The sequence below is a fragment of the Syngnathus leptorhynchus genome, chromosome 9, assembly GCF_054491065.1.
Source record: "Syngnathus leptorhynchus isolate UIUO chromosome 9, UIUO_Slep, whole genome shotgun sequence".
In the NCBI taxonomy this organism is placed as follows: domain Eukaryota; kingdom Metazoa; phylum Chordata; class Actinopteri; order Syngnathiformes; family Syngnathidae; genus Syngnathus; species Syngnathus leptorhynchus.
The window spans coordinates 11,095,302-11,117,083 of NC_141203.1; the positions used below are offsets into that span (position 1 = coordinate 11,095,302).

General features: G+C 44.3%; 2 protein-coding genes across 10 annotated transcripts; one reads left to right on the forward strand and one right to left on the reverse strand.

The window, feature by feature from the left end:
• Positions 1 to 769: 769 nt before the first annotated feature.
• hat1 (histone acetyltransferase 1) lies at positions 770 to 8,758 on the reverse strand. 5 transcript variants are annotated; one of them, XM_085920488.1, is made up of 11 exons: positions 8,735 to 8,758; positions 6,996 to 7,067; positions 6,835 to 6,910; positions 6,606 to 6,726; positions 4,552 to 4,728; positions 4,346 to 4,467; positions 3,653 to 3,757; positions 3,208 to 3,314; positions 2,637 to 2,788; positions 2,138 to 2,254; positions 770 to 1,271 (listed from the first exon to the last, which is right to left on the reverse strand). In XM_085920488.1, the coding sequence occupies exons 2-11, from the start codon at positions 7,054 to 7,056 to the stop codon at positions 1,101 to 1,103; spliced, it is 1,209 nt and encodes a 402-aa protein (XP_085776614.1). In that variant the 5' UTR covers positions 7,057 to 7,067; positions 8,735 to 8,758; the 3' UTR covers positions 770 to 1,100. The 5 variants fall into 5 exon arrangements, with proteins under 5 accessions (XP_085776614.1, XP_085776611.1, XP_085776612.1 ...); XM_085920485.1 differs by lacking the exon at positions 8,735 to 8,758 and adding an exon at positions 8,467 to 8,622; XM_085920486.1 differs by lacking the exon at positions 8,735 to 8,758 and adding an exon at positions 8,186 to 8,220.
• On the forward strand, positions 8,238 to 21,510 carry LOC147051169 (electrogenic aspartate/glutamate antiporter SLC25A12, mitochondrial-like). 5 transcript variants are annotated; one of them, XM_085920475.1, is made up of 19 exons: positions 8,238 to 8,437; positions 8,564 to 8,683; positions 9,198 to 9,251; positions 11,399 to 11,541; positions 11,646 to 11,761; positions 12,160 to 12,299; positions 13,382 to 13,528; positions 13,668 to 13,806; positions 14,404 to 14,497; positions 15,100 to 15,184; positions 16,196 to 16,277; positions 17,090 to 17,248; positions 18,011 to 18,063; positions 18,257 to 18,337; positions 19,435 to 19,575; positions 20,230 to 20,368; positions 20,617 to 20,775; positions 20,865 to 20,955; positions 21,063 to 21,510. In XM_085920475.1, exons 3-19 carry the CDS (start codon positions 9,204 to 9,206, stop codon positions 21,238 to 21,240), a joined length of 1,995 nt encoding a protein of 664 aa, XP_085776601.1. In that variant the 5' UTR covers positions 8,238 to 8,437; positions 8,564 to 8,683; positions 9,198 to 9,203; the 3' UTR covers positions 21,241 to 21,510. The 5 variants fall into 5 exon arrangements, with proteins under 5 accessions (XP_085776601.1, XP_085776602.1, XP_085776599.1 ...); XM_085920476.1 differs by having other exon boundaries at positions 8,575 to 8,683; XM_085920473.1 differs by having other exon boundaries at positions 8,610 to 8,683.
• Positions 21,511 to 21,782: the final 272 nt, after the last annotated feature.

Genomic DNA, 21,782 nt, shown 5'->3' on the forward strand with positions numbered 1-21,782 from the left:
GAGAGGGGGCATGAAATAAATATGAAAGTGAATCTGACTGGGAACTTCACACACAATTCCACGTCCCACATTTAAGCGAAATAATAGACAGTCTGTGATGAGTGAAAAATATTTGCTTTCTTAAAAGACAATGAAAAACAATATTACATATAGGTGAGGAAGTCATAAGTACAATTGGACTAAATTGAAAAAACTACCCACAATGCTTGGTAAATGGGAACTCGTGAGATGAGGCCTCTTGTGTTCACGAGTGGGTTCAATCAAGCTGCGTTACAGATGTGAAGAGTTCCAAGGTTTTGTCTTAGTACAAGTGGAAAGGGGGGGTAAAATTGACCTAGCAGTCCTTATTTAGCGACAATGTGCTAATAAAGTATGACGGGTATTTCCCGGTGATCTACACAAGCTGGATTGTTAAAGGGACGCAAAGGTTTTCAATTGAACACCATAATAATCATTAGCGCATGGAGGCACTCTACAATAGTGGCAATTAGAAGTTGCATTAGCCATAAGAGGGTTGCGGAACAAAGTGACATTTTTAGCAGCTACGTTAGCAAGCTGGGAAATGCATAGTAAGGACATGGATAGTAGCAGAATATTTTGGAAACTGAAAATGATAAAGGCACATTTGATTATTATTATTTTTTTGATCTTTACAATAAGAAAACCGTCTCCAGCTTTTAGCTGCGGAAATTGGTAACGAAAAACGTTGAAGCTAGCTCAGTCCTAAATGAAGATAAAATAGCATCAGTGAAGAAATGCGCCATACAAAGCAAGTAAAAATCCCATTTTTATTGAAGTGCTGCAAAACAGCGGGACAATGGCAAGTGTTCGAGATCTACAAATATGACTGGTCTTGCAAATGTGGGACAAAGACGCCGCCACCGAGCCGCACGAATCTTCCAGTGTACCAACACAAGCTGGCAGACAAAATGGCTGCTTTCCACCGCTAGCCACAACTCGGCTACTGTAAAAACACTCTGCAATTAGAACGGTGATTGGATTGTACGTCTCGGTGAGCGCCTCCTCTTGCTTGCGGTGAGAGTTCATGAGGGGGGTTTCTGTACACGCCGTCGAGAGGGTGGACTCCTGGTCTCTCCTAATCAGGCCTGCGACGCCAGCCTCTCGATGATTCTCCGGTAGTCTTCCAAAACCAGCTGGTAGCTCTTCTCCAGCTCCTTGTGCTGCATCTGAGTGTCCATCTGACCCAAATGAGAGACCACCTCCTCGAGCCGCAGGCACTTTGTCATCTTTGTTAGCTCCCTTTGATTCTTCTGCTCGACAGAAATAGACATAAGCGGTCGTGACGGTGAAAGCGAAAATGGAGTTGGGGAATGATTTGTGACCTCTAGTGGAATTATTTTGAATTTTGCAAAATAAAAATAAAAAGTTGACCAGGTTAGAGAATTATCTGCCATTTTCCTTCAAATTCTTGAGGTGCAAATGAGTCGTCTTCTTGTTAACCATGTTGACGCGTCATATGCACTTTGTGTACGTGCGTAAATTCTCTCATTTTTTCAATTTTTAAGTTTACACGAGTTTCTACATGATTTCTGCGTCGAATGGTGACAGTCAGTTTAGACCCCAGTTTTCGTTTAAAAAAATAAAATAAAAAATGCTGACTGTTCAAAACAGATGATGAAATCCACCTCAAAATTACCTTTTGATGAATGACATTAAAAACAGTGACGACAATGAAATTCCACTGGCACAAAGACAAAGTCGTGTTAAAACAAGCTCTTGTAGAGCAGAGCTATAAATCTCTGACAAAGCGGCGGCATCTAACATTTGGCTAAGTACATGCAAACTCTCTTCTCGAGAAAAGGAACAAAAAAAAAAAAAAACCTGGCAGCATCTGGCCACCAGATCCCTCCTTGCCAATTTACCCCGTGGGACCTTTTCCACGTTTGACGCTGACTCTTTGGAGGCGGGGTTACTCCGCTGAACGGAATGTTTGATGGTTGTTATGCAAAGCAACTGCTACGAGGAAACGTCACACGAAAACAGGATGGCGGAGGTGATGTTAGGGCGCTCGTTGATGATTATTCAGTTGTGCTGACAGCTTGCCAAGTAAAACGTGACAAAAAAAAAAAAAAATCTAATAGCAGTTGCCCTGATGATGACTGGCAACAAAACTCACCCTGTAAGGTCCAAACAACCTCTTCTTCACCGCCAGGCGATACGCTCTGGATTTCTCTTCATCACTCATGTCCGTCACTCTCAGACGCAAGATCTCGTACACTCTTCTCGCGTGTTTCTGTGGAGGTAATGTTGATTTAAGAAGTTGAAGTCAACGCTTACTTATGGATTAAACGAGTTAGCCAAAGACTGATTATTTGTTTTGTGTAACAAACATTTTTAACTCCTTTGTTCGTCCTTTCAACTCTCAAGAATATTGAAATTTTACAATATGGGACATTAAAATATATTGAAAGAAAAATTACAAAGGCAGTTATAAAAAAAAAAAAAAACGGCGCTTCAAGAAATAATTGCGGCCCCCGTCTTGAGAAAATAACCGACTGCACAAATGTGACAAGACGTCAGAAGCATCTGCTAATCGTTGGTTCGATATTTTGCTGTTGACATTTCCCGACATTCATCACGGTGAGGAAATTACCAAGCAATTATTGACGGGGTACCTTGTTGATTTTCAATTTCATTTGTGCCTCTTCCACCATTTCCTCTGACAGGCCCTGGTGCAGTTTTTCTTCGGCAAAGGACGGCAGGCCCTGACAAAGTTTGACCAGCACGTAATCCCTCAGCTTCACGTAGTTCTCGGAAGGATCCTCAGCTGAAAACACAAAAAGGGAAAATCTCTCGAGTTGCTTTCTAAGATGGTGAAGACGAACACGGAGCCTTTTCATCTGCCGCATTTGGTGGGGTCGGGCCGCATTCCAAATTCCGATCTCAAATGCTTCTTTAGTATTCATCCCGTCGTCTGCCGCGCGGCCGTGTCAACATCTTAGATCGAATAAATTTCAATAAAGCCTCAGCAGGCCAGTTTTCATGCCAGCTCACCAAATTAACTTTCCCCACAGGATTCAGTCACAGCACTGACAAATCAATTCAAGCTTTTTGTGAGTGACGCACAACGTTTCATTCCAAATAAAATCTCATTTTCGATGTATGATGCAAAAGTGCTTTCGCGGGGTCGCTTCTTTTGTCAGAAAAGCATTGCGTCCACAATTTGTGTATCTAGTGATTCCTCACCTGTGATGTCGAGCACTTTCGGAACGTTGGAATAAAATCTGTGCACTGCCTCCAACAGTTGCGCTCCGTGGCCTTCTCCTTGGAACGGAGGCAGTATCAGCATTTGGCTGTTTTGTGGAAATGGGGAAAAAAAAAATAATAATAATTATAAAATACTTCAATAAAACGTTATTTTTTTTGTAACAGGATAGTCGCAAAAACTGAGTCTCTTTGATCCATCAGCACAATTAATTCAGTCATATCAAATGCTTATTTATAAAGTTGTTTTCAGACACAAATCACCCTGGTTTCATTACAAAACCAACGATTGGTGATCTAAGCCAGTAATTTGGCTCTTTCTTTAGGAAAGGGGGGGGGGGGGGGGGGGGGATAAAGAAATGTGCAATTTTCCTCTTCCCTTTATCATACAAAAGAATGGGCCGGCTCATGCGGGCCCGGCAATTACCTTACACGTGGCCGGGTTTTGTCTGGATACGCGTAGTAATTATAAACTGTCATGTAGCCAATGCTTGCGTAGAGGGTCTCGCCATCTTTATTGTACTTTTCAAATCTGCAGATAACACACAAAGGCAAACAGGTCATTTACAAGCACACTTTCATGCAGTGTCCATTTTTAGCTTCCATGTTCTGCAACCCCCCCAAACACACACACACATAGCGGCAAGTTAGAGCAGCCAGGCCGGATCGGTACACCTGCTGCAACCTGAATACATTATGCACTTAATTGGAGTACTGCAACTTAGGGGAAGAGAAAAGCCTGAAAGAGGGACTGAGCTCCTCAAAAATCACTTCAGTCCATTTTGCCCATTGTCGGCATTAATAGGTGGCAAGGTAAAGGAAACACTGGCAGAGGCTCTTTTTACTGTTAAGACACTGTTTCAAAAGACAACAGCATTCAATTCTGCCCGTGCAGAAAAAAAAAAAATTCAAAAGAGCTTTTTAGCACAAAAGAAGCTCTTGCCTGATCACCAATTCTCCTACACGAGGAATATAATCAAACCGGCCGGGTAATTGGCCACAAGCGTCTCAAAAGGGGGGCTTTGTTTTTCATTGACACAATAAAAGCTTTCGGATAGTTTAAACGGGGGGGTTGCACAAGTTGGGGGGGGGGGGGGGGTCAATTAAAGAGATCACGCACACAAGAAAGAAGTCCCAACGATCGTCATCTGGGTCAATGAAACTGGCCGTCTCTATGAACCACATGAGGAAAGTCTGCAGGCGCTCGTGGTACTCTCGGAATCCTGAGCAGCTCAAGTCGGCCTGTAGTGGAGAGCAAATATTACAAGATTATTGTAACAATAATTGAAGTTAGCAAAAAAAAAAAAAAAAAAAGAGCTTGCATACCTTGTGAATCTGATACGTGAGCTCTCCGGCTTCATCGTTGTGGACCGTGTAGGTGTGCAGCAAAGTACCGAAGGGCCTGAAATTAGCTTCCTTCTCCAGTAGCGTGATAAAGTCATCCGTGTTGCAGGTGAACCCAGCGGGAACAATTTCACGAATCTTGCTGTCAATATCGTCGGGCTGTAACGTCAATTCAGATCAGTGAAGGACTATGAAAAGAATACATACGCTTTCGATATTTTTGTTACAAGACAAGGAGCATTTCTCTTGGCAAGGCAGCAAGAAATGTATCAAATCGGTCAAAACAACAACAAAAAAAAACAAATCCTACGTGTGCGTGCCAATGAAAAGAAAAAAAAAACATTAGGTGATTAAACCTGTCAGCTGAGCAGAGGGCCCGGTGAAAAGACCACTTAAATCTGTACATTTACTCTTCAAGTTAAACCATGAATATGTGATGAAGTTGCCACAATAAGCCATTTCTGCCACTCACTAGGAAATTCAACCTGATGAATTGATCTCAACTTAATAAACCTTTGGCCATACATAATAGAGGCCTCTCTTCTAATCCTGCCAAGTGAACCCAATCAAATGAATTGGGCCCCCGCGTTTTCAAAAGGAGACAAAAGGAGGGCGCTAGCCTCGGACGTTTGGCTCAGTGCAACGTGCGCTTAGTTCAGCTGTGATGTTTGCATTGTATCCATTTCCACAAGGATTGACATGAGAACACTTTGCTAAGCAGGCCTTTCACACCATTTACATGTGTGATGGGCATTATGTCGCCGCCGAGACCCTCGCTGCTCAGCATTGAAAACAGGGAAATGAAGAAGGTCGCGACAAAATGCACTACAAAAGGCTAATAGAAAATACTAATGATTCTCTCAGCCCCCCCCCGCCCCCCTTTCAGACATCAGCTAATATCAAACTGGAGGTAATGCACCTGCGGCTGAATGCCTCTCCAGTGTTGCAATTGTTCGGCGGCGTTTCGAAGAAACAAGGAGCGTGCTTGAAAGGCATTGGACAAACAAGGTTTTTTGTTCTAGCCACTCTTCCACATACTAGACACCAAATTGCACAGCCTTTCAGAATAGATGCCTTTGTTTTTTGTTTTTTTTGTGTGGATAGAACTTAATGTACCTTCAGAACATTGTTCATGTATTTGATTGCAAAACAATAAGCACAAAAGGGGGTATATATAATCTCATTTGTGCTGTGGAGGGTTTTCTACTTTTTTTTTTTAGCAATACTTTCATTTATAGAGTTAAAACAAACACACACCCAAAGAGATAAGACAAGAGAAATTCTGAAGAAAAAAAATTGTTATAGGTATTTGATAAGGGACCATGTTGCAGCTGCTTAGAAGTCCTTTTTCTCACCAGCTGCAGGGCGGTCCGGCCCGACTGTCCGCATGCACTCGGATTTGGGAGACAAACACTCTTCAGACGCAGCCTGAACTACTCCCCTCGCTCTCCACCCTGACACCAGCTGCACTCAAACCCTTAACGCTTAAAGTGACATCGGGGTCAACGCTGAACGCACATCGGCAGACGGCCATCTTGAACATCATCTGTGGCTTCAACGTTGGCTCAATAAAAAAATCCCAATATAAATCTTGACAGTTACCGTCATTATCAAATGAAAATATTACCAATTGATTTGAAACAGATCCTCCTTCTTTTTTAGGCGGGTGCATCGCAAACTCTCAATCATAAATGTTTAAATACCATTTCCAGTAAGAAATGGCAGTCACTCAAATTTTGTGGAAGACTAGACCATTTATTTACACTAAATTTTATACGCCCCCACTCATCCAAACACAGCATTTTGATCAATATTTCATTTGTGGAATAGCAATTAATCAGCAAAGTCTAGCTTTTGTTTTATCCATCTCAGGGTCTCGCCATTTTGCCACTTGCTGTCAACTAAAAATGACATCAGGGTTGCTTGGGGCTCAAGTAACAACCAATCACAGCTCAGAAAACAATTTCATAATCCCAGACAGACCCCCTATCAAAAGTCTTTATATTAAAAAAAATTAAAAAACTGATAAATCTTACCTCCACACAGTCAAACGTTTCCGTGACTTTGGAGGAATACTTGACATTATAAAGAGTGGACAGACTTCCGGCTGTGTAAAAGAGCTGTATCCGAAGTCCTTTGTATCCAAATGCCACCTCACTGTAAGGAACGGAATAAAATTACAATTAACACAAATTGCTTTTATATGGATGTGGAGAACCTTCTTCAGCAGGTGTGGTGCTCTACATATGACTAAAAAGTACTTACTTATCTCCAAAAATCTGGTGACTGTATTCTGGGTGGAACGTAGTGCCATCATCATCAACATCCTCTGGAAAGCGAACTGAGTGAAGAACAATACGTTTATAATTTTGATGAATTCATTTTGAATATAATACAGCAATTAAAAAAAAAAAAAAAGGACATACTTAGCTTTAAGCATACAGCTTCATTGGTGTCACACTTAAATTCAGCCAGTTTCTTTTCCATGTTGTTTGCTCCTGAGGGTACAACATTGCATTAGCTGTTATTACTATTTTTCACAATATGACAATAGCATCAAATGAATAGTAGGCACGAAAATCTTTTTATTTTTTTTGGGGGGGGGGGGGGGGGGATCTAAGGCAACAAGGCAGAGCTGAGGTTTTGATTGTGGAGTATTGATGGAGCCTGACAAGTCTTCGACCTGTAAGTTACCCGGGCAACAACCTCCCAAATGACATTAGTTGAACATCACAAGATTCGGTTAGCTATAAGAGGCTCATTGACATCTTGTATTATATTTATACAAAACAACGACAACAACAGCTCCAGGTAAACAACTCTGTTTAGCTTGATCGTGCGGCGCTGCTAAACATACATCACATCCGATGACAGCCCGATAGCACGTTGCTAACATAGCAGGCAGGCCCCCGAAGCAAATTGTGTACATCAAAAATGTCGTCCCGTTCAAGCGTTACGGAGAACACACGTCTATCTACGTCCGGGTGGTTATAAAGGTAAGCTGATCAGAACCGGAGGCAATACAACGAAGCTGTCAGATACATACCCGCCATTTCTGCTCAATGTTTTGGGAAGTGTGTTGTCCTAAAAGACCGCGCAATCACAAGGACTTCCGTTGTTACGTATTTCCGGGGAAACCGGATGTCATTTCGTTGCTTTATTTTTCCCCAGCGTATTTTATGTTGGCATTTTTAAATAATACATTACTTCCTTCCTTCTATGTATTTATCAATATTTTATCGGTTTGAAAAAAATAACCTTGTCAATTCATTAGAATGAAAACGTAATTTATTATAAGTGTAACCACTAATATTCATACATGATTAAAACGTGGTAAATTTCTTTCCTCAAAAAAATTCTAATTATAAATGTGAGTTCTGGACGTGCGTGTGTACATGTTCAAATTAAGTAAATTCAACAAAATATCAGAATTATTCACCCAATAGAGCTCAGATTTACAAATTTGGGCCAATCGGTGAAGCCCACAGTTCAATGCAATGATGGCTAAACTGTATTTCGCTGTTTTGTTGCATCTAAACGGAATAAAATGCAAGTAGAAGTGAAGTAAGTCAAAGTGTAAATGTTTTTAAATCTAGATTTAAAAAAATGCTCTCACCCCACGACTTTAATGAAGCAGTAATTCCATAATTCAATATTTTTTTGTTGTTTTGATTGCTGTCAGCTGTTTTGTTTGCTTGCAGGTGTTATGCCTTTAATTATGTGAAGCACACATTGAGTTTCCTCGTGTATAAAACATTTTATTCAAATAGCTACAGCTTTCCTTAAAATGACAAGTATTGTATGTAACACAATGTTACACACGTGAAACATCATCCCTGCTGTCGAACCAAAAACCTACTGGGAAGAGGTTAGTAACCAAAACAACGGTGACGTCACCTGTACATTTTCTTCAACATTATAGCTCTGACTTGAGACATGCTGTACGTTCGATTAGCGACGACTTGTGTTTTCCGAGCTTCTTGCGTTTTGTAAGCATTGTTTCAGGCACACCCCTGTCCTCGTTTGAACCCGACACACAGGAACTGAGAGAACATCAAGCCCCGATGTTTCAGCCTCATATTCCCGAAGTGAACCATAACATGATTTGCATATTGTGAGTACCGTACTCTACTGTATCCATTGAGCGCCTGCGCTACTTCCTTACAGTCGACGTCACACCCCAGCATGGCGGTCAAGGTGACTCCGTCACTACTTCTTATCACATATTAACTTTAAAAGACGCTTGAGCGAGCGTGTGTATTCCGCTGTCGTCCACGGGGGTTGTGGAGCGTTCAGGGCGTGTGTCAGAAATGTGGCGGAGCCCCCCTTCAATGCGACTTTGCTCCGGGGCGAAGCATCGCGGCCGCCGCTGCCGCCGCCCGCCTCCGTCATTTTTACTCCCAAGTCGAATTTTCGTCGTTTGGTCCAGCTAGCTCTCGCCTGGAAGGTTGCGTTAGTGCTGCGGGGATGTTTTGAATTCGGTTACGCCGTGTCGGCTTCGCTAAAATCCGAGCTAGTCTTTAAGGGGAAAAAAAAGTTCATGAATGAGTCAGTCAACCGGTTGAACCACTTGAGGGCTTGTGAAGATGCAACACGATAATGGCTGAAAATGGGTTTGTGTGTTACAGGTGCAAATGACAAAAAGAGGCGACCCCCATGAGTTAAAGGCAATTTTTCTCAAGGTAAGACCTTTTTTTTTGTGGTTTGCTGAAGACTTATACTATCTTCTGTGATATGGGTCACATAGTTTCCTTAAATGTCAGCCACATGCTTTGACTAATTTTGAATCTGTTTCAAAATGCATAATCAATTGAAAAGCATTATGGTTTGCTGTCAAACCAGTTTCAAGTCAAGTCTAACATCACTGATGTCATTTGAGTTGACTTTATAGTTTAATTTATTCCATGGCAGAAATTGTGAAATTGCTCGAATCTATTCCAGCAGCAATCAACCGTTCTAATAGTTACACTGTAAAAACATCATTGAAGAGGACATCAACAATAACATGGTTCATTAAACTGTAATTACCTTTCAGAGGTGTGGTTAAGTAAATCGATTTTCCCCCAATCTGATTGGCAGTGTTGGATTACATTGAATATTTTGGGGGAGTGCGAGAGGTTCATATGGAAATGCCATTAAACCATATTAATGTCATTTCCATTCTTTTTGCTGGAAAGATGATTTGAGATCTGACTGTAAAGCTGAAGGTGAATTGAGGTGAGCTGAAGGTGAATTGAGAGTTTTTCCTAAAATGATTGTTTAATTTCAAATCAGAAGTCATATAAAAGTGTAGCATGCAAAGATTTAGGTCAACAAAGGGATTTGATGGCAAAGTATAATATCGGTTAAAAGTGAATAAAAATGGCAAATTTCTGTCATAAATTTGAAAGAAGAAACCTGCGCAGATAGAAACATTTATTTGCTTTACTGGGCCACATAAAGCGATACGACGGGCCTTGATTTGAACACGTTTGTTACTATGTCTGCTTGATACGCACAAACATACACAGTAATTTTGGAGTGTGAACTTCCTGAAAGTCTCAACAAGGTCTTCACTCTGCCACAAGAGGCCTGCCTGTGTAATTTCTGATGCACATTCAGGTGGAAGAGTTCATTACCGCCAGCTCTTTCTGACTGCCTGTATAATTTGATTAAGAACTACTCGAGGCCTACTGTGAAGCTGAATAGAAACACAATCATAAAGCCATGAATAAAATAAAAAAAAAAGGCAGCGCTGCAATAAATTGCCTTGAATGAATATTTTCACTCGGTGCGTTAATTCGCCGCACTGAAATCGATGGGAGCAATGAAAACACTTGGCGTCAAGCGCTCCACCCTGGCTGTTTCTGTTTATCTTCCAGCCCTTTCTGTCTTTCTTGGCTCCGCTTTGCAATCCGGGAGTCTTTTTGCCGTGCCAGTTCATGCGGTGCTTGTGTTCCCTCCGCTATCTCTGCTCCAAATTGAAACCCAACTCCGCGTCTAAAATGGACTGGAAGTCTTCAGAGGGTGTTAGTGGTCTTAAGTTTAGAACAGTGCAGTGCTGGCGTATTTTTGCTTCAGAGTGTTGAAGGACAACATGGCCGTAACGCTTATGCCCCGTGTGGAGGGTTTTATTCAATAAACATTTTCATTGCTCGCTTAGTTCCTCTCAATCTTTCATTTTGGTCTTCTAAAGAAACGTTGGGCAACTGTATACTTTTTTTTTTTTTTTTTATTCCAACCTGACTATGATGCTATGGGATTCTACAAGAACTTGAAACCCCTGATATGGATCCAATACTTTTTCTCGATTGCTTATCCTTACTTAACCTGTGCTTGGAGGGGTGGGGGGAGGAAAGGCAGTCAAATTTAGCAAACTCCACGCAGGAATGCACTCCAGAACCTCCTCCAAATTCCTTCAGCAAAGCCTTTGAATCCTGTGCAGTGCTGCTAAACATCCAATTTCGTCAGCAGAATACAGACAGACATCTCAATTCCGCATCCTCAAACTTTCTGCATGCAAAAACGTCAAACAAACAATGCGCCGGAAAACGTTATTTGTAGCCTGACCCAAACATTAACCATCGGCACTGAAGAAATACAGTCGATCGTATTTTTGGAAATCAAACAGCTGATCCCCTGACCTTTAAATGTTTTGTGGCTTGACTAACTCGGTTACACTCTGGTAAGGACAAATGAGCACAAATCACTCACCCTTTAAAAAAAAAAGAAAAAAAAATGAATGAAAAGAAATCGCTTTATCTTGCGTTCCCGTCCAAGATGTGCTGGAAAAGATGATTCAGTATTTTCGGGATAGCTACTTTAAACGCTCTGGTGCTTTTGTTTACAGTATGCCAGCGCCGTGGAGGATGGCGAGCATTACATGACCCCCAACGACTTTGTGCAGCGTTACCTCGCTCTCCAAACGCAGCCCCAACATAATCCCAAAACCGTGGACCTGATCGCCGGAGTGGCTGACACCACCAAAGACGGGTGAGTGGCATCCTCCGATCAAATCGTTCAAAATTCGAAAGACTGGCATGTGACGGCCGAGCTGCTTGCCAAGTGTGTGAAGTGCGTGAACTTTGTCGCGACAGGTTGATCTCATTCCAGGAGTTTTTGGCCTTTGAATCGGTTCTATGCGCCCCGGACGCCCTGTTCATTGTTGCCTTCCAGCTCTTTGACAAGACTGGCACTGGGGACATTTCTTTTGGTATGTACATAAAGTCTGACAGGTATGTGTAGAGTCAGCGCCCGTGTCTCTCTCGAGTAATTTACTAATTAGTTGTATTACTTTTTTACAAGAGACTCGCGAGGATATAAAAGAATGATTAGGGAGTTGTTGAGCGTGATTTGTCAGCTATTTTTCCTCAGGCCATTGAATATTTTCAGTGCGCAAAGAGCATTGCTACATTGGGTGGGAGAATTTCAAAAACGGTCGTGACCTTGGGAAATAATAATAAATAAATCATTTTCATTTTTATCCATTTCATTTATCCATTCCACAGTCAAACGGTTACATTTTCAAAATGATACATGACTGTATTTGCCTCTCTTGGTTAGCACCTGGGAACAAATGATTCCTCTAATACTGGCGTTTCACACTTTCAGCAAATGTACGTGACATCTTCAGCCAGACGGCAGTCCATCATCACATTCCCTTCAACTGGGACTGCGAGTTCATCAGGCTACACTTTGGCCATGACAGAAGCAAGAAACTCAGCTACACAGAATTCACCCAGTTTCTGCAGGTCCATTTTTTTTCCTCTTTCTCCTTCTCCATCCAGCCGTGTATCAAAAACTGCACTTTTTTTGTGGGGGTGCAAGGGACTGAATTATTCAGATTTATTTTTTATTTTTTTGCTGTTAGTGTAATTGCGAGGATTTACTGTCAACTGACATTCAGTTGTTTTTGTTGTCGCGAGACGGTGACGCATGTGCTTAAATGCCAAGCTGCATTCAACTACTTTTCAGGATGTTTTTAAAGTTCATATCATCATTCCCGATATGATTTGTTTTCACAACAGAAATGGATAGCCATAACTCTGGAAAAGTCAATTATGTGTCGACAGAAAATTCAGGTGATCAAATATTTATTGAGCGGCTATGGCGCTTACGCGGGCCCTCCCGGACTGATGCCGACTTTGGGGCCAGGCCAAGGCAGGGAGGAACCACATCAGAATGTGACTTGCCAGAACTTTGCGGTTAATCACACTTGACTCGCCCCCCTTATTTTTTTTTTCCAACTTACCTTCTGATATCAATCTCGCCTCTCTACCGCTGCCTTGTGGTCGTGGCAATTTTGCACAAAATAACCAATTTGTGAAGCATCCTGTCTCAATAATCATCAAACATTGATGGAAGAATTATTGAACCACAAAGCACTGATTAGGTAATGAGAAGTGGTGCAAAAAAAGGAAGTAACAGCTGGCTGGATATTGCGCCATGCTCAGGTTACATGAGCTTTGACAGCGGACGTTGGCCCGGGCTCGGCCTTCCTCTGCATCCCTTTCTGATTGCATGCTTGTCATATTGAATCATTTCCCCACCCCACCGCCAGTCGTCTCAGTAAGCGGTCCTCTCTGTTCCGGGATCAGGCTTCCCGGGGACATGGTTTCCATTAGTCAATAGCGAGATGTGGTGATTACCAAAGCCAGTGTCTCTCACTGTCACATCAGATGACTTTTACATCTGACATTATCACGCTTTTCTCCATCAAGGTTCCATTTCACAGCTCACTTATTGCGCCATGTTCCTCATCACAAGAACCTGCTCTCCGGTCGCCTTTTTTGTCAACGTGACCCAACTCGCTGTCTTCTCTCCATTGCTGTAGGAGCTGCAGCTGGAGCATGCCCGCCAGGCGTTCGCTCAGAAAGACAAAGGGAAAAGTGGCACCATCACGGCTTTGGATTTCAGCGACATCATGGCCACCATCAGGCATCACATGCTGACTCCATTTGTGGAGGAGAACCTGGTTTCTGTGAGTTGGGGAAAATATTATGTCGAGAGGTCCCGAACCACCAGGCCCACACAGTAGTTGAAGATGGTTATGATAGTCAATTGCCAGTTCAAAAAAAAAAAAAAAAAACTTTCTCTGACCTCTTTTGCTATTCCTCCAGGCGGCTGGAGGTAGCACCTCCCACATGGTGAGCTTCTCCTACTTCAACGCCTTTAACGCTCTGCTCAACAACATGGAGCTGATCCGCAAGATTTACAGCACCCTCGTCAACACGTCTAAAGACAAGCTGGTAACCAAAGGTAGTCCCCCATCCCACTCGCCACCTCACCACCGACAGACGGCATCGTCGCGACTGAATAATAGCATGTTTTTTTTTTGTTGTGTAGCTGTGTGATCATGTTTAACTGTCTTGACAGAATTGGTGTGAGTGACCACACAGGGAACATTTTCTGTAACACTAAATTACTAAGGTAAATGAAATCGTTGAACGTGGTAATCGGAGCACTTCCCCTACATGTAGATCTGTGTAACTGATAGTCGTGCTGTCAGCCACCATTTACTCCTTAGTGTTTCCTGTAAAGATACTCCAGTTCTGTCCCCTACCACCCCTTCTTGTAGTATTTGCAAATAATCGAGTCGGGATCGGCTGAGCTTGCGCTTTTCAGTCACAGGAAAACATGTCACTCATGGAATAAAATCTCGCATTCCTTGATGCTTTTTGACTGGATTAATGGCTCAAAATATCCATTTAGATGTACGGTTTTCTAAAAAAAAACTTTCATTTAAACTGGACAATGAATCGTATTTGCAAATACTATCCAGTACATAATCAGAAATGGTTTGATGTCTTAAACGATCCTCAATGAGACCCTTTTTCTCTTTTTTTCTCATTTTAGAGGAGTTTGCCCACGCCGCCAATAAGTTTGGTCAGATCACGCCGATGGAAATCGACATCCTCTTCCAACTAGCCGGTCTCCACACTCACTCGGGGTAGGTTTCGTTATTGGTGTTGTGCCACGGCAATTTGGTGTGCCGTGAATTCATTTGAGACATGTCCACTTTGTGTCGTTTGTATCAGTTTCCGAGATCTGGCCACGGGATCAGAGGGTATCTTACTTTCTTCCATTTTGACACGTTTTTTTTTTTTTTTTGCCTAACAATTTTCCCACCGGGTAGCGTTACGATTCACCAGTTGAGCTTTAAATCACTTTTGGAATGCATGTGAAAAAATGTAAACAATATTCATCAAATGTGGCGCAGGGGGGGGTCCTCGGTTTATAACACGTGTGTTGTGGAACTAAAGATGAGTTGCGTCGTGGCGATCACACCATAAACGACCCCTTTACAAATAATTTTGTCCTTTTATAGCGCTATAGTTGTGTTTATAGGTTGGGAAAGGCAAAAGTTATTGCCCAATCAGTGACTCTGCATGTTGCTTTACAATGAAAACATACAGCAAACATCTCAAAAATCTTTGTTGTGGCGTCCGACCACCTTGGCTTGTCAGGAAAATGTTCTGGAAAATGTTACATCACAATTTCTTTGATTTAATTTTTTTAATTCCCTTTCCTCTTCTGCCATTGCGCGTAAAGGCGTCTCAACCACAGTGACATCGAAAGGATAGCCCCGCTGGAAGAAGGAGGCATGCCTTACCGCCTCGCCGAGGCCCAGAGACAGGTAGCCCGACCGACACCTCACGTCGCATTCCCATGTCTTTTATCTGAGCTTCTCTTCCAAGACCTCAACCTCCTTGTTGCACAGTAGCCCAAAAAAAAAAAAAAAAAGCCTAAAGAGGATGTTCCATAAGTGAATTAGCAAAGTGCCCATGTTTTTTTCTTCACTCCTTGTGAAGTGCATTACTTAAACTCCCAGATGAAAGTAGAGCAATTACATTTATAGAAGAGGAATGGATTGTTGCACCTCTCCATGAAAGGCTCCCCTCGAACACACATCCACTGCAGGCTGATAAAAGGCAAGGATTTTAGCGAGGTCTGCTAATGGCATGAAGGAGTTGGGAGGGGGGGGGGGGGCGGAAAGCACGCTGGCTGAGAGAACAGCAATCTTGCCTTCACCGGATAACGTGCTTCTCTCGGGCTGCGGTCAGAACTAGCGAGCCGGCGGTGCTTCTCGGGATGTCTCAGAGGTCTGGAATTTGATTCCTCCGGGGTGATGCTACCATCCCAAGGCCTGCCCTTAGCGGAAATACGCTAATTGTTTGAAACCTTTGATCAAGTCCTGAATCTTGATAGCATGCAACTTCGCATCTGGCAGGGAGGGGAGGGGGGGGAGCAATGTGTTGTGCTCATGTCTGGGAGAAGTTTTACACACACACACACTTGTAGATATTTATCTGAACATGGAAAAGGCTTGTAGGGCTAATCTGTTCCCCTACGCCGCTGCGAAAACAAAGAGGCCCCCGCTTTTAACATCAAACATGAACGCAGCCGGGCGAGCAGATAAGAAAGAAATGATGCTTTGTGAAAATAAAAGCACTTTGATTCCTCCACATGCAGCTTTTGAGGGAAATCTCAAGGTCATGTGGTCAATCACTAAATCCTGAACGAGGCTGTCCCACCTACACTTGACCTACTTTCAATCCACACGCGAGCTGCTTCTGTATCGTTTTTGTTTTGTTCACCGCATATTTGACCTCTGCTGTCTTTTTTTTTTTTTTTCCCTCTCCCACAGCATACCCCTGATTCGTCCCGGCCCATCTGGCTCCAGGTTGCGGAGTCTGCCTACAGATTCACTCTGGGCTCAATCGCTGGAGGTGAGTGACACGGCTGCCGCCCACGGGGGGGTAACTTTAGCCGGCCAGACGGGACGAGGCCGAGATTCCGGGGCCGGCCATTGTGCTGCTGCGGGGCGAGGAGCTGTGATCTGAGGCTCCCGCTTTGTGCGGCCGTACCGCTGGTGGCTCCAGGCTGTCGTCGGAGCCGGAGCTTCGGAATATCACAAATCTTCCGGAACCGAGCTCCCTGGAATCCCTGTCTAATTACGCTGGGAGAAATTGATATGTGGAATCTCTGACATAACTGGCCCCAAGATAGGAGCTGATTTTGTGCGTGTGTGTGTATGTCCGTGTCTGTTTAAAACAATTTAAATCAGCGCAGCAGACATCATTAATCACAAGACTGGAGGAAAACACCACGTGTTTTGGATGTTAATGAGCCACTTCTCGTCTTCACTGCTGATTTAGCTGCTCGCAAGCAGGATTTATTCCAGTGTTAGCTCCTCCCCCTTCTCGGTTGATTGATTTATTTTCAATTCAGCAGTGAGGAAAGTGCCACTGTCATGAATTGGATGAAAGTTCATAGACGCTCAAAAATACAGAACTCTGATGATTGATGATATCAGTTTTTTTTTTTTTCTGGCCTCTGATTGGTTGGGCCTCAAGTTTGACTATCTGCACAGATTCATACATTTAATAATCAACCTCTTCCGAACTCTGAAAGTCAATTAGTTCCCCAACGAAGGCCCGGGTACCGACCGACCGCCGCCGCAGCTTACGTAATTGTATACGACAAACACGTCGATACATCATCCAACATTCAGCTATGGCCTAATATGTTTGTTTTCTAGCCACCGGTGCCACAGCTGTGTATCCCATCGACCTGGTCAAGACTCGCATGCAGAACCAGCGTTCCACAGGCTCCTTGGTGGGCGAGCTCATGTACAAGAACAGTTTCGACTGCGCCAAGAAAGTACTGCGCTACGAGGGCTTCTTCGGATTCTACCGAGGTAATCAATAGCCCATTATGGCTAAAACAATGTGCCGCGCAGGCAGCGCGTCCCAAAGGCGCTAATGTTGCCGGCGTGCTTTGCTAATTGATACCAGAAAACCTTGCGGCCTCCCCGCTTCAGCGGGGAATAAAGCAACAGCCAGGGGTCGCGTTTTCATTTTGTCCGAGGCGAGCACCCCCCCTCCCCCCCTCCCCTCCAGAGGACAATGAGCAGCGGCGTGTGATCTCGTTCAAACCGGATGGCGGTAATGGCGCTGAGGGTTGGCGACACACAACGCTCTCGCCCCGGGGCGCTTCACTTCCAAGAAGTCAAGACTGCCACCTACTGCTGCCTCCAACGACGCAGCTCTTTATTGCGCCCCTCCTCCTCACTTGATGAAGGAGGCCTGGGGTTTTTTTTTTTTTTGTAGCGGTCACTCAGCAGCTCCTGTTCAAGTCGAGCTAGCATGATGAAGGACGCACGATGAAATGATGCGGCAGCTCCAACCGCCCAGGCTGCACTTTTGTGTGACTACTGAGAAACAGTCAAGCTTTCACACCGATGCTATTCCGTAACATCGATAAAAATGTGCCCTTAAGCTTGGAAAATGGACTTTTTATCCTTACAAAAAAAAAACTTTTTTCAAAATCTTAAACACTCGAAACCTAAATTTCAAAGGGGTCATACATGAGCAAGAATCATTTCGCCCTTTTGCTCAGCAAAAAATGCGCATTCTTTTGACCGCCAACTCTCCTAATGACATCTATGAATATTTTGCAGGTCTCCTCCCGCAGCTCATCGGCGTGGCCCCGGAGAAAGCCATCAAACTCATGGCAAGTCATTCCCTCAGTGCCGCTTTGGAGTGCGCCCAAAGAACTGGCTTTGAAAACACTCATGCTAGCGGGCGCACTTTGCAATCAAGACACAGCTCCAAGCACAAATTCATATTAATGCGCTGCTATCAAGGTCAATATTGCGTCTCATTTCCTTTTTTTTGTTTTGTTTGTTTGTTTCGCCTTCTCCTAGATGAATGATTTAGTCAGAGACAAGTTCACCCAACAAGATGGTTCCATCCCTCTGGCTGCTGAAATCCTAGCTGGTGGATGCGTAAGCACAACTTGAATATTTAGATTGACTCTGCTCTCAATACTCGTAATAAATCAAAAATGGTATGTTAGATTAATTTATCATGAGATTAATTTTCAAAATTGTGTCTGATGGCACATTGGAGACACAAGCAGTGTTTCCTGCCATCCACTGGCTGCTTGTAGATTCTGAAGGGAACCGGGATTGGCTGCGGAGAAGATCCCCGCAGGTTGCTAGCGGGGTCCGCGGGGTCACAACCCCTGTCAGGGTGTAATTGAAGGAGAGGCCCTGAGGGTCCCGGCCCAAGCCGGTTCTTGCTCATTTGTGATTGAGTTTGACAGCAGCATGCATAGCTGAAGCCCGCCAACACCAGCGGCAACGCCACAGGATGTTTCTTGTACAAACCGTGTACAGGATACATCCCAGCTGGGGACTTCTGTCATTCATTTTACAAGGCTTCGTAGGATTTCTTTTTTTTTTTTTTTTACTCTCCGTGAAAGGCTGCCAAATGATGGCTGGCATCAGAGAAGAAGATAAAAGCAAGGGGGTCCATCTTCAGAGCAGCGGATGCCCCCCTCCCCCTTCCACTTTAAAAATGACTAAACACACCCGGGCTTTTTTTAGATCCAAGCTCGGATGTTTACAGATAAGACCCCTGCCCTGAATGTCACCAGCGGCCATCCTGAGGCCTGATTAGCTTTTTGGGAGGGGGTGATAAATGTGCCTGAGTCACAGGGCGCTGCGCCTCAGGCAGTCCAGGGGTGAGTCAACGCTCCCCCCCCCTCCCCCCCTGCCCTCGGAAAAGAGGGTAAAATCGGGAAGTGTGCGGGGCAAGGCCGGCTCGCCCCCGTCTCACGCCCCGAGGGGGGGGGGGAGGCGAGAGGGCAGAGGGCCTGTGCCAGGGTCACAGCCTCCCTCACCCGGCGTCTGCTCTGACCTGACCCCTGTCGCTTCTCTATTAATGGCCGCTTTACTTCCTGTTTGCCGACGTCCATGAAAAGTGTCTTTTTGTCTCGTCATCATTTCAGAAATCTCATTAAGGCCTCGGACATGATTAACATCTTCACAAACTCACATCACCGCAAGAGTTGTAAACATTTGATCACCTTTCCACACAGGCCGGAGGCTCCCAGGTGATTTTCACCAACCCTCTGGAGATTGTCAAGATCCGCCTGCAGGTGGCCGGCGAGATCACCACGGGCCCCAGGGTCAGCGCCCTCAATGTCTTACGAGAACTGGGCTTCTTTGGCCTCTACAAGGTGGGTCGGCAAACCTGGGTCGGGCTGTCTGTCACGCAAGGGCGGAGGAGGACATACAAAAACTGAGATAGGATGCTGAATTATTTTTTTATTGTTTTCCATTTTAGATAGTCACTATAAAGTAAAAAAATGCACATCCTCCAAAATGAACACACCACAGATGTTAATACTACACAGTTGTGCAGTTTGTTGTGAAGCATCCGAATTTTAAAAGCCAACATGAAACGCCACTTGTGCTGTTTGCAATTTTCCCCAAACGGCGTTGAAAACGAGACGAGGCGGCAAAACGAGCGAGAACCTCCTCCTCGCCGTTCGCCGCTGCGTTCCCACATTCTTGCGGCTTCCGCGGCAGGCCAAGTCACGCAGTCGTACGTTGACGTCGAGCAGACAGTATGTGGCTCCGTAAGAAAACACACTCACACATAAATAGTTGGGGGGAAAAATTGCTGACTTCCTCTTGGCTGGAGGTGCACATAGCCAGTAGAGTGTGATGGATGTCTCTGCCTTGAGGAACTTTGGGCTCCATCATCATGAATGTTACCCTTAGGTGAAATGAGACAACACCCAGACCGCTAGACATGGCCATTTTCATTTTGCCCACCCAGCAATCCTGCCTGCCAGCATCTATTCCAAATGTGTTTTTTTTTTTTTTAGGGTGCTAAAGCGTGCTTCCTGAGGGACATCCCCTTCTCGGCCATCTACTTCCCTGCCTACGCACACACCAAACAGATGCTTGCAGACGACACGGGAAAAGTGGGAGCGCTACAGCTGCTCACCGCTGGAGCCATTGCAGGTACAACAAAGCACCATTTGAGGTTGTTGTTTTTTTTTTTTTTTATATGTGCCCGTTAACCTGAGCACAATTCCCAAACATGGCTGCTCATGATGGCACGCTATTATGAAGAGTCAAGGTTGTGTAGCTTCAATAAAACACCAACACCATCAATAATGAGCAGTAAATGTACAGTCTGTCTATTTACTGTTGCATTGTACGGGGGTCCTTGAATGCGTCACCACTCGATTCCCGTTGCTCCCAATAAGGTATACCGGCGGCTTCGCTGGTGACCCCCGCCGATGTCATCAAAACCAGGCTGCAGGTGGCGGCCCGAGCGGGCCAGACCACATACAACGGAGTCATCGACTGCTTCAGGAAGATCCTCAAGGAGGAAGGCTTCACGGCTTTGTGGAAGGGTGCCGGAGGTCAGCCGAATTGATTTTTAGTGACATCACAAGGAACGTTCACTTGAGGGTTTTTTTTTTTTTCCCTTGAAGAATTATGTGTCTTTCAGCTCGAGTCTTCCGATCGTCACCGCAGTTCGGCGTCACCCTGGTGACCTACGAACTCCTCCAAAGATGGTTTAAAGTGGACTTTGGCGGCCAGTAAGTATTCTCAACTTTTAGGGCTGAACGAGGAATTGGAAAAATAATGGCATATTGTTCAGCCATTCGTAAAGCAACTCAACCCTAATCCAACTTCCTCCTTGTAGCCAACCGCAGGGATCGGAGCCCACCCCCGCCCCTAAATTGGAGGACCTTCCTCCGGTCAGTGCCGACCACGTGGGCGGATATCGTCTGGCGGCCGCCACGTTTACCGGCGTGGAGCGAAAGCTCGGCCTTCATCTGCCCAAGTTTCAAGCTTCCGGCGAGGCGGTCGCCAAAGCGTAAGCGACGGTGGCTCCGAGAGATATCGTGAAAATGCTGCATGGGTCATAGCTTTTTTTTTTGCAAGGCTTGCACAACTTGTACATACTGTACTTCTTTTTAGAGGAACATTATGACATTGCAAAGGATTGTTACGGAATTTTTATCGGATGCCAAAGCGCTTGGGTGATGTCAGTGCATGAGTCTGCTATGTACAGTGATCAAATTGTGTATTTTCATCCGGGGCAATCATTTTACACGTATTTATTTTATTGGAATAAATGGTTACAAACTTTTTTTTTTTTTTTTTTAAAGCACTTAAAGTAAATATAGTGCAGTTATTATTTCAGGAAAAAGAAAACATCTTCATCAGCCGAAGAACTCGGCTATTCAAGTTTTGCTGCAGTTGAGTTGGCGCCACCTGGTGGTATCTTTTCACCAAGGAACTGCTGATGTGAGTTGAGGAGCTTCATTGCTAAAGAGACCAGAGTCAGGTCATTTGTAGATTAATAAAATAAAACAACTGTATTGTCACTACAGGAGCCGTGAAGCACTATATTCTACGT

Bases quoted from the DNA above. Each gene is read 5' to 3' on its own strand.
- LOC147051169 (XM_085920472.1), top strand. The intron at 12,300-13,381 runs GTCCATTTTTTT...CCATTGCTGTAG, and splicing joins AATTCACCCAGTTTCTGCAG to GAGCTGCAGCTGGAGCATGC. The intron at 20,956-21,062 runs GTAAGTATTCTC...TCCTCCTTGTAG, and splicing joins AAAGTGGACTTTGGCGGCCA to CCAACCGCAGGGATCGGAGC.
- hat1 (XM_085920484.1), bottom strand. The intron at 2,789-3,207 runs GTGAGGAATCAC...TTGTGTTTTCAG, and splicing joins GAAAGTGCTCGACATCACAG to CTGAGGATCCTTCCGAGAAC. The intron at 1,272-2,137 runs GTGAGTTTTGTT...TCTGTCGAGCAG, and splicing joins GGTTGTTTGGACCTTACAGG to AAGAATCAAAGGGAGCTAAC.